Source organism: Lepisosteus platostomus, chromosome 10, assembly GCF_059453375.1.
Source record: "Lepisosteus platostomus isolate fLepPlt1 chromosome 10, fLepPlt1.hap1, whole genome shotgun sequence".
NCBI classification, from domain to species: domain Eukaryota; kingdom Metazoa; phylum Chordata; class Actinopteri; order Semionotiformes; family Lepisosteidae; genus Lepisosteus; species Lepisosteus platostomus.
Genome location: NC_142620.1, coordinates 15,174,536 through 15,188,848, shown reverse-complemented (window position 1 = coordinate 15,188,848; position 14,313 = coordinate 15,174,536). Strand labels below are relative to the sequence as shown.

At 40.0% G+C, this 14,313-nt stretch overlaps 1 protein-coding gene across 5 annotated transcripts in view; it reads left to right on the top strand.

Annotated features, from left to right (window-relative positions):
- sipa1l1 (signal-induced proliferation-associated 1 like 1) overlaps window positions 1-14,313 on the top strand; it is a 124,699-nt gene that overhangs the window by 101,328 nt on the left and 9,058 nt on the right. For all 5 annotated transcript variants that reach the window (XM_088648384.1, XM_088648379.1, XM_088648380.1 and 2 more), the window contains 7 exons: window positions 3,874-3,980; window positions 4,412-4,848; window positions 8,253-8,474; window positions 9,118-9,280; window positions 11,113-11,338; window positions 12,291-12,437; window positions 12,857-12,965. In XM_088648384.1, the coding sequence (XP_088504510.1) occupies window positions 3,874-3,980; window positions 4,412-4,848; window positions 8,253-8,474; window positions 9,118-9,280; window positions 11,113-11,338; window positions 12,291-12,437; window positions 12,857-12,965 (1,411 nt within the window). The remainder of the gene's footprint in view (window positions 1-3,873; window positions 3,981-4,411; window positions 4,849-8,252; window positions 8,475-9,117; window positions 9,281-11,112; window positions 11,339-12,290; window positions 12,438-12,856; window positions 12,966-14,313) is intronic.

Here is a 14,313-nt window from a genome sequence, read left to right as displayed (position 1 = left end):
AATTATGCCTCCTATAATAAGAAGGGATAGATTTAATTTAAGGTGTCTCACTCCCACACACAGCTGCTTATCAGATCTGTGTGTGAGTGTTCCATTAGTGTAGTGCCTTCTGCTACATGCTGCCTGGTCCAGGTGCTACAGTACAGAATGTTTTAAATAGAAATGAAGGTGCTAGGACTGGCCTTTGTCAAGTACTTTATATACATCCTCCGCAGCATGAGCCCGGTGAATCATACCTCCAAATGCAATTTGGCCTCTGCAGATACCTTCCATTATTTATTGTGACTACAGATTTCTGTAGTCGTTTTAGTCAGTTGTACATTGTTTGACTTCATAATAATTTAATTCCTTTATGTATTCAAAGTAATTACGTGCCTGAAATTCTTTTCATGCAATGCCTGCCCCAATATCTGAGAAGTGCCAACAGATACTGTATGTCAAACGCTTGCTGAGTGTTCTGTGCCCAACTAGTTCAACAATACAGAAACCCCCAAAAAAGTTCTAATGCTTCTCCAGATCATCACGTACAGCTGTTTCAAGTAATTTTCAGTTTTGTAGTTTGTGTTTATTTCATGGCTTATTTTAGACCATTCTTTGCTTTTCAACCTTAAATTTCAGAAAAAACACTCACAATTGGTTAGGAAAGTTAGAATACAGTTAGAAATGTTCTTGTCATGCTGACTGCTTTAGCAATTAACATAGTTAATTGGAGGCTCTTGCGGTTCCTTGCATCTGGTTTGGAAGATAATACCAAGCTTTGTTTTCAGAGCCATCTGTTGAGTGTTGGAATCCTGCTATTATTCTGCATGGGGGTAACATTGTGTAGGGAAAAGTGGCAGAATCCCCTGCTGACTCTATTGTTAGAATAAAATCAACTTTGAACCCCCCCACCTCCCCTCCTCCCTCTCCCACTGCGCACTAACTTTGCGTCACGTGCCTTTCATGAATCCTTCATTCCTCAGATCCGTGTTTTTACAGGTTTCCTTAGCAACCTTCTCACCCCCCCCACCCGTTCTGTGAAAGCGTACATCCGCAACAATCGGACTCATTTTGTTTTTTTGCATTTTAAACTGAGAAAATTACACAATTAAAGTGTCTAAATTTAACACCTAATTTCCTAATGTTCTTTTCAATGCCTCTAGTGTTTTTTTCTAGCACATTAATAGAGCCAAATCTGCAAAATCATCAGTGTGGTAAAATGATCATCACAAAAGCTTCTTCTTGTGTGTTTTAATGATCTTGAGTTTGAAGTCAAAACTTTAATAGGAAGGCAGGATAGATGCTGATGAAGGTTGTGAATGCTCTTTCTTGATGGTAGTAGGTGGTGTGGTATCACACATGGTAGGTAGTAGACCATAATGCAGTATCAATATAAAATCGATTTTTGCTTTGATTCTTATGGCCTTTTACAGCTAGATCTGGAATATGTGGAGTCTGGGAATATCACTTCTTATCCCCCTTGGTCTGTCCTGCTTACCTTCAGGGTGGAGTTCCCTGCTTTCCCAGTCGTTTCACTTTTTTCATTTTATATTTTATAAAGTGGGTGTTCCCATCCGTTACCAGAGTTTCATTTCATTCCACATTTTCCTTTTCAGTTTTTCTCCAGCTTTTTCCAAACGCCTTCAAATAAGACATTTAAGACTAGACTTTTCCTTTTTTTCACTTTAGTTTTGGGTTTTTATAAGCTGACCGCCTCTCTCTCTGTCTATTTTATGTGCCATTTCATGTTTTATGTGGGTTTTTTAACCACTGCTCTCTGAACAGATGTGTTTTGTACTGATTTTGTCCTCAGTAAATTATTTTTCCTCCTTGTATACTGTTTGTGCTTAGCTTTTTAAAACAAAGCTTTGCTTTGTTCCATCATGGAATCGGAAAGAAACCTCCTTGAAGTCATAAATTGACTTTTACAGATCATTAATTTGTTCATGCACTGTGGAGCCTGGAATTATGAAATCTCCTGGCAAATAGCTCCACTAGTTAAAATTCCTCTCTTGTTAACAAGAAGCTGAAAATACTTATTTCTTTTGTTCTGAATTACTGCGTCTCTAGTTGTACTCAGGTGTTCTGAACAGGTGTTAACAAGGTAAATGGTACTCCAGATAGTGGTAGTTTGGAATCTTAAGGTTAATAAGAAATATACCATAAAAAGAAGGATAAAGGAGCCTTTTTTAATTACAGTTTCATTAAATTCATGGAGTGATTCTGAGAGGTTTAAGGTGTTAAGGTGTCCCCCAGATGTGCATATGACCCTTCTTTTAGGAGAATGTGGCTTTGAATCCGCAAGCTGCCGTAAGCTGGTTTTTATCAAGATTCCCCTAAAGGTAGCTGGTGATAGAACATCAATGCAACTGGGTGGGGTTGACGTTTGGTCATGGATTCCTTAAGTGCCTGAACAAGAAGAGGATCAATGATAGAACATTGAGGAGCACTGACACTACACAGTATCCCTCTCAGAATTATACTTGCCCACTGAGACAGATGGGCTTAGAGTTTAAAGATAAGAAACAAGCCCATCCAATATAAACAAGCTTCACAAGCACAACTTCACAGCACAAGGCTACATATGATTTAAACTCCTGTGGTCAGTAGTGTCAAGTGAAGCAGAAATATCTAACAAAAAGTATAAAATGTTTTCAACATGCCCCCTGTTCTCTTTTTTAAAAGTACTTCCCCATTCCTGTTCCCTATATAGTAGTGTCTGCCAATTTGCATTTTACTGTTGATTATCATATTCCATTATAGAAACACTTACATTATCTATTCTTTATAAATGAGAAGGGATTATGAAAAATGTAATTTGTATTGCGTACTGTGATGAAATCTGTAAATGATAAAAAATCAGTACATTCATGGTTTTGGGGTAATAGTATTTTGCTTATATAGTATGCTTATAGTAATTGTGACTAATATACACCTCCAAACTATTGCTTTAAAACACTATTTAAAACTAGTGTCAGCCAAAGATAAATAATTCATTTGGCCTCTTTCTACTCCTTATCCCGGATATAAGCCTGGGCTCTCATCTCATTTTGTTGGGAATGGCAGATTAGGTCCCTGCTGAAGAGAATTGGAGTTTCATGAGGAGTGTTTTTGGGTCTCGCAGGTAGAGGCGGTTTGTCTGTGATGTCTGTGATGTAACAGTAATATAACAAAGAGTGTTTGTTTACCTCAGATCTCCATGTTAAGACCAAGAGATCTGATTTCTGTTGCTCTGCAGCCTACTATTTGAGGTTATATTGCTTTAAGTCTTTCTCTCTGAACTCGTTTGTTTAGTTTATTTTTAATATTAAACCTGGAGAAGCCCTCCATGCTTTTGAACTTAGGCTCAGTATTTGACAAACTGCAGATTACAGATGATTTCTTTTCACATTGCAATGCATAACACAGTGACCTTACAGCAGAATAAGGGCCTGTACATACCCTACAAAACCTTAATTAAAATAATTATTCTAAAAAAACATTATAAGAAGATAGCATTGATGATCAACTGCAACATCCCAATGGCAAAAAAAAACCCAAATGTATGCAGTTATGTAAATCTTTAATAATGTAATCAAAACTCAATGCAATTAAATCATAGTTATTTATAAATAACAATGGCTCCTATCCTTCACCTTGCTTTCATCATAGTGAGTTTTTATTAGATCAAATCTTAAAAATATACAGAGGAAATTCACAGTAAACAAGCATTTTCTTCTTTATACTGTTTACAATTTTGTGTAACATATGTAGTTCTCATGTTAAAGAAATGACCCTGGACAGCCTTTCAGGTCATTCCTAAGACTAAAGCTGATGTGAGTTGGAAATTAGGTAGTGGCACTGATTTTATATGAGCTTGTCTCTGTTCTAACCCTGAGGTCCTGTGTGTTTCAGAGTCCACAGCCACCAAGTCTGGGCCCTCTTATCGTGATCCATCTAGTGCTCCACGTATCCAGCGACAGGAGCAGGTCATCCACCTCTCTCCTAACAAAAACAGCCAGGTAAGCCTATTGGTCTAAAACAAGCACATTTCTCCTTTTAATGTACAAGGTACACTAGCATATAAATCCATTGGTGGTCTTTTAAGGTACATTATAAACCTCACTTTATAATATATGACAAACTTCAGTTTTATTTGTATTTAATTTTATAACTGCAAAAGCTTTAAAATTATGTGGAAGGTTTATGTACCTGTTACATTTCACAGTTGTACTGTACATTTAGTTGCATGTTCTGTTTTTTTTTTTTCTAGAGTGGCTAATCTATTGTCCAGGCTTTTCAGATATTTGAACAATTGGGTACGGTTTGGTCAGATTTAATCAGAAACACGACTTTTATCCTTGAGCAATTGAATTTGACACTCACCCTCCCAAACCATTTTCGACATCTTTTGTTTGACTCACGTCCCCATCTGTTCCGTTGTGCTGTACAGCCAGAAGCTCCATATTCTAGCCACTCCAGCAGCAACACTCTGTCTAGCAACGCCTCCAGTGCTCACAGCGATGAGAAGTGGTACGAGATCGGAGGCGGGGCAGGCGAGAGGCCAGACGCGGAGCTCAACGGCTTCGGGGGCTACCTGCAGGGCGCGTCGGCGGACAGCGGGATCGACACCACCTCATACGGCGCCAGCCACGGCAGTGCCGTGTCCCTTCTCACCACTGGGGCTCCGGGTGCCAAAGAGAAGACCGGCTCCCCATGGCAGAGCCCAGTGGAGGGGGGCCGGAGGGTACTGGAAAGATCTCCCCCAGCCGCGGAGTCCCCTGTTCCTCCGTGCACTGCCACCGAAGGGCCTACGAAGAGCCCTTCCTCATACCCTTTGGTACGGGACAACAGCACCTACAGCCTCAGCGATGTGGCGTCACATTCCAGGTACTGCACAGCAGCACAGAACGGTCTTTCTTGTTGCCCTGAATAAGACAAGTTCCATCCAGTTCAACTGAAACACAAAGGGTTTTCTTTTCTGCAGTAAACTCTGTTAGTATTGGTTTGCAATAAACATCGAGACATATGTTTCCCATTTAGGCACTGGTAAATTTTGCACGGTTTCTAGGTCTCCAAATACAGTATATGTTAGCATGCTAGAACCTTTAGATAAAGACAGAGATTTTTTTTTTTAAACTGGAGCTGTCTGCTACAGTAGTTACTGGAAAACACATAAATGCATGATAGAATTTAGCCACTCAGGTTTCTAGTACATTTGATGCCAAGCAATCCAAACTGTAAGCACACATTCATATGGAAGATTATTTCTGTATTTGTGCTCTCCCTTGCCTCTGCAGTGGTAGAATAACATGAAAACTATCAAGGTTATACTCATTGTCTTTTTCATTTTTTTTTCTTTTGAAAAGGACTGCTCTGTGTCACTAAACTTGGCCCCTTTCTTTTCTTCAAGCTTTGACTAAGTGTAGATGATCCAAACTATTATAAAAAGAAAAAACAGATCCCATTTATTGGACTGACATCAGTGAGAATTTGTCCTTGTTGTTCTTTTTCTCTTATTGCTTTCGTTAACTGCATAAAGCACCTCATTTCAAAATGTAGATGTTCTTTTTAGGCAATTGAAAGTAGGATTTTTGTGCAAATTCAGTATGTAATGACTGTAAAGCCTGTGTAGGACTCCGCATATACAGTACCCCACTGACCAATGCTACACATTTTAGAGCTCTCGAATACTCAAGCTAAATTCTAATTTAATTTCAGGTACTTTTCTCTCATAATTGTACCTTTCTCTTTCCCATCATTAAGCTGTACAGTTTGCATCATGCAGCTGTAGTTTGGTTCACTGCAGTCGTGCAATAGTCCATTCTCATGTTTAGGGGCTCAGCAGGCGAGAGCTCAGTCTGTTGTGTTAAGAGAACTGAGAGTCATGACTCCCATTACAAGGTAACTCCCGGCAGTGGTGGTAAATAGACTTATGCAACACTGACCTCTCAACTGAGTTATTGTCAATTATTTTCTTGTATAGTTTAAAAGGTCCTTTCTATGGATTTCACACTTCACAGATATACTGTGATGGTGCACCTCCCATTCGATTGTTTTGTTTCTTGAGTGTGTTAAGGAATTGGATATCCCAGTTGTGCAGTTACATAACTGACCCAAATCCCCTGCAGTATCTCTGTGCTTCCACTCCCAGCACCCCCGTATTGTCTTTATTCTTCGGCTCACAACAGCCCTCTCCCTCCCTCGCTGTCGCAGCCTATCTCCCTTCCAGATGTAATGAGAAAAGGCCGTCGACTGTAAATCAGCAGGGATGAAGTGAAAGAACACGCTGCTTCGATAAAATACCTTCAGATCGCAAGGTTCCAATTATTTTTATGCCAAAGTTGTTTCCGATTCTAAAAGTTTTGTTATTCTTTTTTTTTATCTTTGCATTGCGTTGAGACTTTAACTACGACGTTTCAAACTGCTGCTGTGATCACTGCCTGCTGTAGCTCCACCTCTCCTGCTGCAGATACATCCTGCCACACAGGCTATTTTCTTTCCAGTGACAGAGAGGGGGCTACATATTAATGTGCATTCATCATTCTGTGCTGAAATGTCAGTCACCGCGCTCTACCCAGCTAGGAGATGATTGGAATGCTAATGTTAATGCACTATATGCAGCACTGTATAATTGGAGCACTTGGACCCTGCTGAGGGCTGAACCTTTCTTGTACACAGCTTGCTGTCAGTTTCTAAGAGCTTTCAATATCGTTTTTTTTTTCTCTGTGCGGCTGCACAGGTGCAGGTAAATACGCCTCTGTAAATGAAATAGGAAAATTTTAATGATAAATGAATCAGGTTTTTTTTTTTACTGTCCTATCATGTTTGAAGAAATTAAATTTCAACTCACAAGCGTGTTTAAGAAAGGAGAGCCCGTCCCTGTCAGTTACTTTCTTCAAAGGATGGGTATCATTGCTTTCCATCTGGAAATCTGAAGGAGAAATGCTTCTAAATGCTTTTGGTTTGTTTTCGTCTTTGGGATAACAGCTTTTCTGCTTTAATATGTGCTTTCAAATCCAGAGACAGACATTCCCTCAACTATTTCAAATACTCCCTTTGATGAGTCTTTTTTGTGTGTATACAGTATGTATAATTTAGCATTGTTTATACTTTGTCTGCTGTTTCAAAATGAGAAGTCTAAGGTGTATTCAGAGCATGCCTAGAATAAGAGTACGTTTTTGGAGATTAACCCTTTTTCTCCACACAACCCCATTCACCAGACATTCCAAGCGTTATGTTGTACAGTCACATGCTGTGTGAACAGAACACAAAAATGATTGAAGTAGCAATAACAGTGCTATAGGTGTAGTGTGTGAGAAGAGCTGTGCACCGTATTTGCAAACTTTTATGCTTGTTTGAAACCTGAAGATGGCAAGAAGGGCAACTTCAAGGGTGGCTACAGTTAAAAAGACATACAAAGTTTCTAACTGCTCCTTAAACTTTTTTTGGTGCAAAAAACAGCAAAGGTCTCTAGAAATTAACAAAAAATGGGAAGCATAAATGAAGTCAAAATCAGAAACTGCTGGACACTTGAGGACTATCCTTTTAGCAGTCATTTAGCAGCCTCATCAGGCCCTTGGAATCTACAGTAGACCTCAGTTTATTGTTTTTCTTCCCAAATTCTTAACAGTTGTGATATTCTAGAGAACAATGAAACTTGTTGGCCTGTGGATCTCATTGGCCATCGCTGCTGCATGGCAGCTAGAGTGCTCTCATTGTCGTTGATTTTCTCATTGCTAGGAAGTTCTGGTAAGGCCATGTTTAGATGAGTGAGACTAGTCTTATATCCTGAGGTAACTGGAGGATTGAACTCACTGGGGGAAAAGGGATCTTCATAGATCAGGGGTTCCTGTAAGATGTTGTTTATTTTGGTTTTTGTTCTAACCAGACTAGTCAAACAATTAACCAAATTAGTTTCAAATGTAGTCATGTACTGTATAGTATTCTATATCTTTTCTTTTGTAAGGTCTTTTACAGTTGATTACACAAGACATTCACTTAATTCAAGTTACATTTACCTATAAATCACCTCAGAGCCTGGTAAGGAGTATCACGGTTATGCAGCTAATTAAATAATTAGGCCAGCTATCTGAGAACGTGGGTGGAACAGAAACCAGAAGACACTAAACCCTGCAGGAATTGAGTTTGAGAACCTTGTTAAGATAACAGTTGTACCACAAAAAAGCAGTTCCTGGTGTTTAAAAAACACTATTAAGCTGCTCACAACAGGATGTTCTCAATAAGGGCTAATGTCTAACTTCAGAGCGTGTTCTGTCTCTCCCCGGTCTCAGCACTCTGAGCTCGCGGCACTCGGGCAGCCCCGTGATCCTGGGCTCCAGCCGCAGCTCCCCGCGAGAGGAGTCCATTCCTGCCACCTCCCCCTCCTCCCAGTCCTCCCTGTCGCCCGGCCCCAAGACCTTCTACCCCCGTCAGGGCGCCACCAGCAAGTACCTGATTGGCTGGAGGAAGCCAGGGGGCACCATCAACTCCGTGGGCTTTGGGGACACAAGAAAGTAAGCTCCTTTTTTGTTGTTATTGTTGTTGTTAATATATCAGTGTGAATCAACCCGAGGAAAAGGAATGCACTGTTGTAAAATACCAAAATGTTTCTTTGTGAAACATTATTTGAGGGATATTTCATAATGTAGAATCCATGATATGTACTATTTGTTCTGTATTTTTAGGAGAGCTTTGAGTTGACTTTAGATTAATGTATTGGGTTTTGCCTAATATTGAACACGTTAAGCACTACTCTATACTCCACATATACTTTTGTCACAGAATTTACTGAACATCTTTCTGAGCTCTATTCTCCATTGCATGTGCACAAGCTCCACCTTGTGGATATATAAAGCATTGCAAGGAAGATCTTTTTTACTTTGTTGACTGGAATGAGGTCCAGGCTCCAGACTGAAATCTTTTCCACTTCCTAAGATTTTTAAAATGCCTACGTATGATGCACCAAGCTGCAGCTCCAGCTGTGTGTATCCCATTCTTGCTAGCAACATTTAAATGTCTACATTTTATATTAGCCCGTTGGAGTTAATTGATCTTTTTGTATTATCCCTTCTTCGTTTGGTGAAATTCTTCTAACTTTGATTCCACGTTTGGTGTGAAACGTGCTTAAATGCTAAAAAGAAATGTGCGGTGCTGCAGGCGACACCAAAGTGATGGTCTGGAGGCTGGCATGTCCCAAATGCGCCCGTCTATGAGGGACCTGCATTCCCCACAGCCCTTGACCAAATCCACAATGGAGGAGGATCTGAAGAAACTGATCACCCTGGACAGCCCACCCCCTTGCAGAGATGAGCAGCACAAGGTACGTCCTTCGGTACTTCGCACTTTCAGGGGTCCTCCCAGTACTGAACGACTTCAAACAATTGGGGGGGAGGAATTTCTGTGTGAACATGCCTGGGCATTCACCTGCCATTCTGCTGTGCATTACTGAATTTAGGCCTGTAGCAGTTGTACCGAGTGCTAGTCCTGGAGGACCACAGTGTCTGCAGGCTTTCATTCCATCTCTACTTTCATATGCATTATGTCGCTGATCTTTAGTTTAATTGGAGCAGTTTAGCCCTTTTCAAAGGTCTGCAGCTGTTGATAATAGAGCCCTAGAAGTCCTTCTGGATAGAGTCCCTCCGAGAACGGAGTTATGACTGTGTCTTTGACCTGTTGCATAAAATCAAACTGCATGGGCTTTAATATTTACAAAGCCAGACAATCAGAAAACAATCCAACTGTTAATTTTGCTTCACATGCCTCTAATGTTTAATTACAATGGCAATTTAGCATCCAGCAAGTTCATTCCGAAGAAATGAATTTAAAAATGCATCAGATTTAAATGGTCAAACAGTACAGTAAGAAATGACTGATTATCATATTACAGATTTTCGTTTTAGAAAATGGGAGGCAGTATACTGTTACCAGTAGATAAGAAGCTCCTTTACTGTTGACATTTGTGTTGTAACTGGTTGCAGTGTTCAAATGATAAAAATTACTCATTTTCTGAGTAAAAACAAAATCTGGAAATGTCAATATAGTGTGTGAAAAGACCAGCTCCAAAACAGTGCGGTGCGAGAAGAGATTCTCTTTTGCGCACAGTTATCGGATTCACTTCTGACCTCAGTGGGTCAGAGCTTAGGTGAAAGAGTGACATGACAGATTAAAGCCATACCTCATGTCCCATCATCAGACTTGCTTGTAAATTTGCTTGCTTCTTCTAGACATTTAATTTTGAGAAAAAGTTGTGCAATTTAGTGTAAAAAAAACAAAACATTCTCCTAAAACGGTCTTTTACAGTACATGTTAACTGTGTTCTTAAAAATAAGTAAAAGATGTTTATTTAGCCAGAATGGAAGACATTTGACATTCTTTGTTCCCTTAATAAAAAAGGAAGTGGTTATTAAATAGAGTGTTTTCAGAATATATTCTGCAATTCTTAATGCAATCAAATATGTCCAACTAAATTTAACATGTGAATATATTCTGTAGATGAACTGCTTGCTAATTAAGAATTTTAAATGGCAATTTAAAAGGACAGCTTTTCATAATGACATTTTATACATGGTAGTCAAATAGAAATGTGCATAGCTGTTACCATTCCTATAAGAATGCAGTCTGCCGATCTTTATATAGACCTGTCCTTAAGCACTTTGAAGAAGACATCCGCATAGGACTCCAGCTGTGCTGAATAATTGTACTGCAGTGAACAACTACAAACTGTTTTTTTTTTTTAAAAAGCGGAAAGGTTTAGTAAATTTAAAGAAAGAAACTAGTATTTGGTTAGTCAAAGTAAAGAAAGAGCTTACAGTAGTCAACAAAACCAATGTAGTGTTGAAATTAAATGCGCAGTACCTTCAATGTGTTGGAGTAAAACATCATCGGTTTGTTTTTGTGTAAACGTTTGCCGTTTTGTGCTGCTACCATGGCCTTTAGTTTTACATTTTTAACATGTGACAGACTCTTGTCCTGATCTCAGCAGATAATCGTTCAGGATGGATACATGAAGAATAGATCACCAGTGGCCCATGTTCTAATGATTTATGCACTAGTTATGCTGTCTGACCTTGTGACATTTTCTGAGGTGCTAGCAAATATTTCCGTAGTTTATTTTGCAGCATGTTACATTTAGCTTTCCCTGCTCCTCTCCAGCCGTCGTTTCCCAGCACGCCTTCCTGCAGGCGATCGATCCACAGGACTCTGTCTGACGAGAGCATCTACAGTGGTCAGAGGGACCCCACTTTCGGGGGCTCCCTGCTGGAGCAGGTGCTGCCCAATGATGTGCTGTTCAGCTGCTCCACAGTTCCCCGCTCCCCCACCACCAGAAATATGCCCCTCCGCCGCCCCTCATACACCCTGGGGGTGAAGTCTTTGCATGGTAAATGCCCCGGTCCGGACACAAATCTGTAAAATGCAATTGTTTTTCCTCTGTTATGTTGAGGCTTGCCTGTAATAGCTATTGTAACGTATTGCCGATTAAGGAAAACAGTCATAACTTTACATGCATTCAGTATCGCCGTCAAGTGGGTCACTTTTTATTTTCTTGGCTTTGTGATGTTATTTAAGTGCTGAAACTAGTACTTCTACAACAAAATGATCCCAATGGTCATTTTTGGTCCCAGTAACTAAAAAATATTGGTTACTGGTTAGAAAAAAAGCTCCATGTGTTCCAGCACACTTTTATTGTTGACTGGCCAGTGCAGTGATGTAATATCCAGTTCATGGAGAGATCGCTTTTAATCCTTCCAAATCTTAAGTGACGGTTTTATATCCTGAACCTGGACAGACCTTGAAAAAATCTACAATATGTTTTGATGACTCTTTAATCAGGAAAGTTAAGTTGGTGGAGAATGAGTTCGAATGAAAGTCAGTGTATTCAAATATTCACATTTGACACACATGGACCATTTCAAACATATCGGCTCTTTAGTGTGGAAAAGAGACAATTTTACACACTGAAACATATGGAATTGACTTGGCTGACTTGATTTAGTTCAAATAGGTAGCTGCGTTAGCATGCGTAAGCTGCAAAGGAACAAGTACAGGTTTATTCCATTATTCCATGCTGAAAAGAGAAGAAAAGAAACTCAACATTTCGGCTGTAGAGCCTCCCTCGGGTGTGAAGAAGAAGGCTCCACAGCCAAAAACGTTGTTTCCTTTCTTCTCTTTTCAGCATGGAATAAACCTTTACTTATTTAGGCTAAATAATAACTTAAAACCCGGGTCCACAAAGTCCCTGTAAGATGTAATGTAATTGAAGTAATACAGTATGTTACGTATGGGACTTTGCTTGCTTGTAATGATTGGCTTTAATGTCATGCTGTCTTCAGGAGACCTTTCTGCCTCGGACACCTCTCTGTCAGAGCTGCATGACCGGAGAAGGCAGCCCCTGCAGGAACCCTGCCTCATGCCCCTGCCAGACACCGATACTGGCCTTGACTGGTCGCACTTGGTTGATGCTGCAAAAGCTTTTGAAGGTAAGGAGATCATCAGAACAAAAAAAAAATCCAAAATTACAGAAACCTCCCTTGAGCTATAGTTGCAGATGCAAGTGTTATTGCAGTGCTGTTGAATAGTTTTCCACAGATACTGAATTGTCAAGCACTGCCATTTTTAAAAAGTTCAATTCTGGGAAATCGCAGCCTGAGTTCAAGAAACGTTTGATTTATGTTTTGCAAGAATATCCTCACAGCAACGGACCTCAAAACAAGACATCTGTTTACTTTTTAAAAAGTATTTACTCAGAAATCCTTATGAATTACTGCTAAAAACTGATTGGGTCAGTATTCATCTTGTCATTTAGATGCAAATGATGAAGTAACAAAGCAAATGCAAAAAAAGTCCTCCCTGCTGTTGCTTTTTAGGGTTGAAATTTACATGTTTCTTTCTCCCCCAGACCAGCGAGCCTCATTATTTGCTGCTAAAGAAGTAAACCACAGACCTGAGAGTGCTGCGTCCAGCCCTCAGCAGCCAGATCCTCAGCCTCAGTCTAGACATTCCCCCAGGTAAATATTCCCTTTAACTCTTTCATGGTAGGTTCATAGCTTTGAATAGGACTCTGTTTCTCAGGTCTGAGGAGAGCTGTTTTTACCTGTTGCATTAAATGCATATGAATTATATAATTGGTGAGAAGAGGTTGCTTGATTCATTTGACTTGTTTTGCTGGTACTGTAGTAGCTAAACCTCATCCAACTACTTTGAGATTTGTTTATCACAGCATGGCCCGATAGTTTTGTTGAGACACCCATGAACTTTTGCATGACGATGGCCTGTTTTCAGGCCTCGGTGTATCTGCGACTCTGACTCATTGATGAGTTTTTGACTGTGAAGTAGCCCCTAACCATCTTCCTGCGGTCTCTTCTGATCAAGGTTAAATAGAGGCACTTTCTTATAGCCTATCTGTGTAAGTTTAGATGCATGAGTCCTAGGTGAAGCTAGGTCAGTGTAATACAAATAATGTATCACTCAAGGTGTGGAGGAATACTAAGTTAGAAAGCATGAGCTGACATACATTTCTAGAATCCCGTCCTTGAGATGATGACATGTGTCATTACAAGTCAAAGTTATGATGGACAAGTAGAGGTTATTTTAACCCTGAAAAGAAAAAAGAAAAAACAACATTCAGGGCATGTAGCGTATCCTTGTTTGTGGAGGAGAGAGGAAGAGAGCAGACATACAAGACACAGGGCTTGTGTATGATCAGGGAAAAATGAAAGTGAAAATGGAGCTGAGAAGGTGGAAACCTAAGTGATGAATTCCAGGAGAGACAGCAGTGTGTAAATGAATGGAGAGATTTAGAAATAAATTACTTGCTGATTGAGGGGAGTGTGAGCCAAGGTTCAATTTACGATGTCTTTCTAGTAGAATCCTGTAAAAGGTCAGTTTAATCATTGTCTGGAAAGGTTATCGGCTTAGAGAGATTTTTGATCCTCACTGCTCTGACATTCCCTGAATTTTTATTGAAATGCTTGGTCAGTCTTCTTACAGGTTCTCCATTGCAAAAGGGCACTTTCTACAGGAGATGCAATAAAGTAGATTAATGGACAAGCACTCTGGATCTTGAGATGGCCAGAGTGGCCGTGCATATGTGTGAATATGTCTTTGCAGGTGATGTAGGTTGACTTCTGTTACAGCCAGAAGTGCCTGGTGAGGATGCATGTCCTTGGAGAGTTAAGTGAACTGTGGACATGAAGGCTGTTTAGATTAGGTGGATGAAACATGAGAAGATTACTGGGTCTGTATACAAATCATTCTGTAAAACAGAGGAGTTTTTTTTGTACTTGGGAATAGAAAGGATGTTAGGGTAGAAGGGGAGGATAAGAGGAATGCAGATCTGATTGTGGGTGTTCCTCA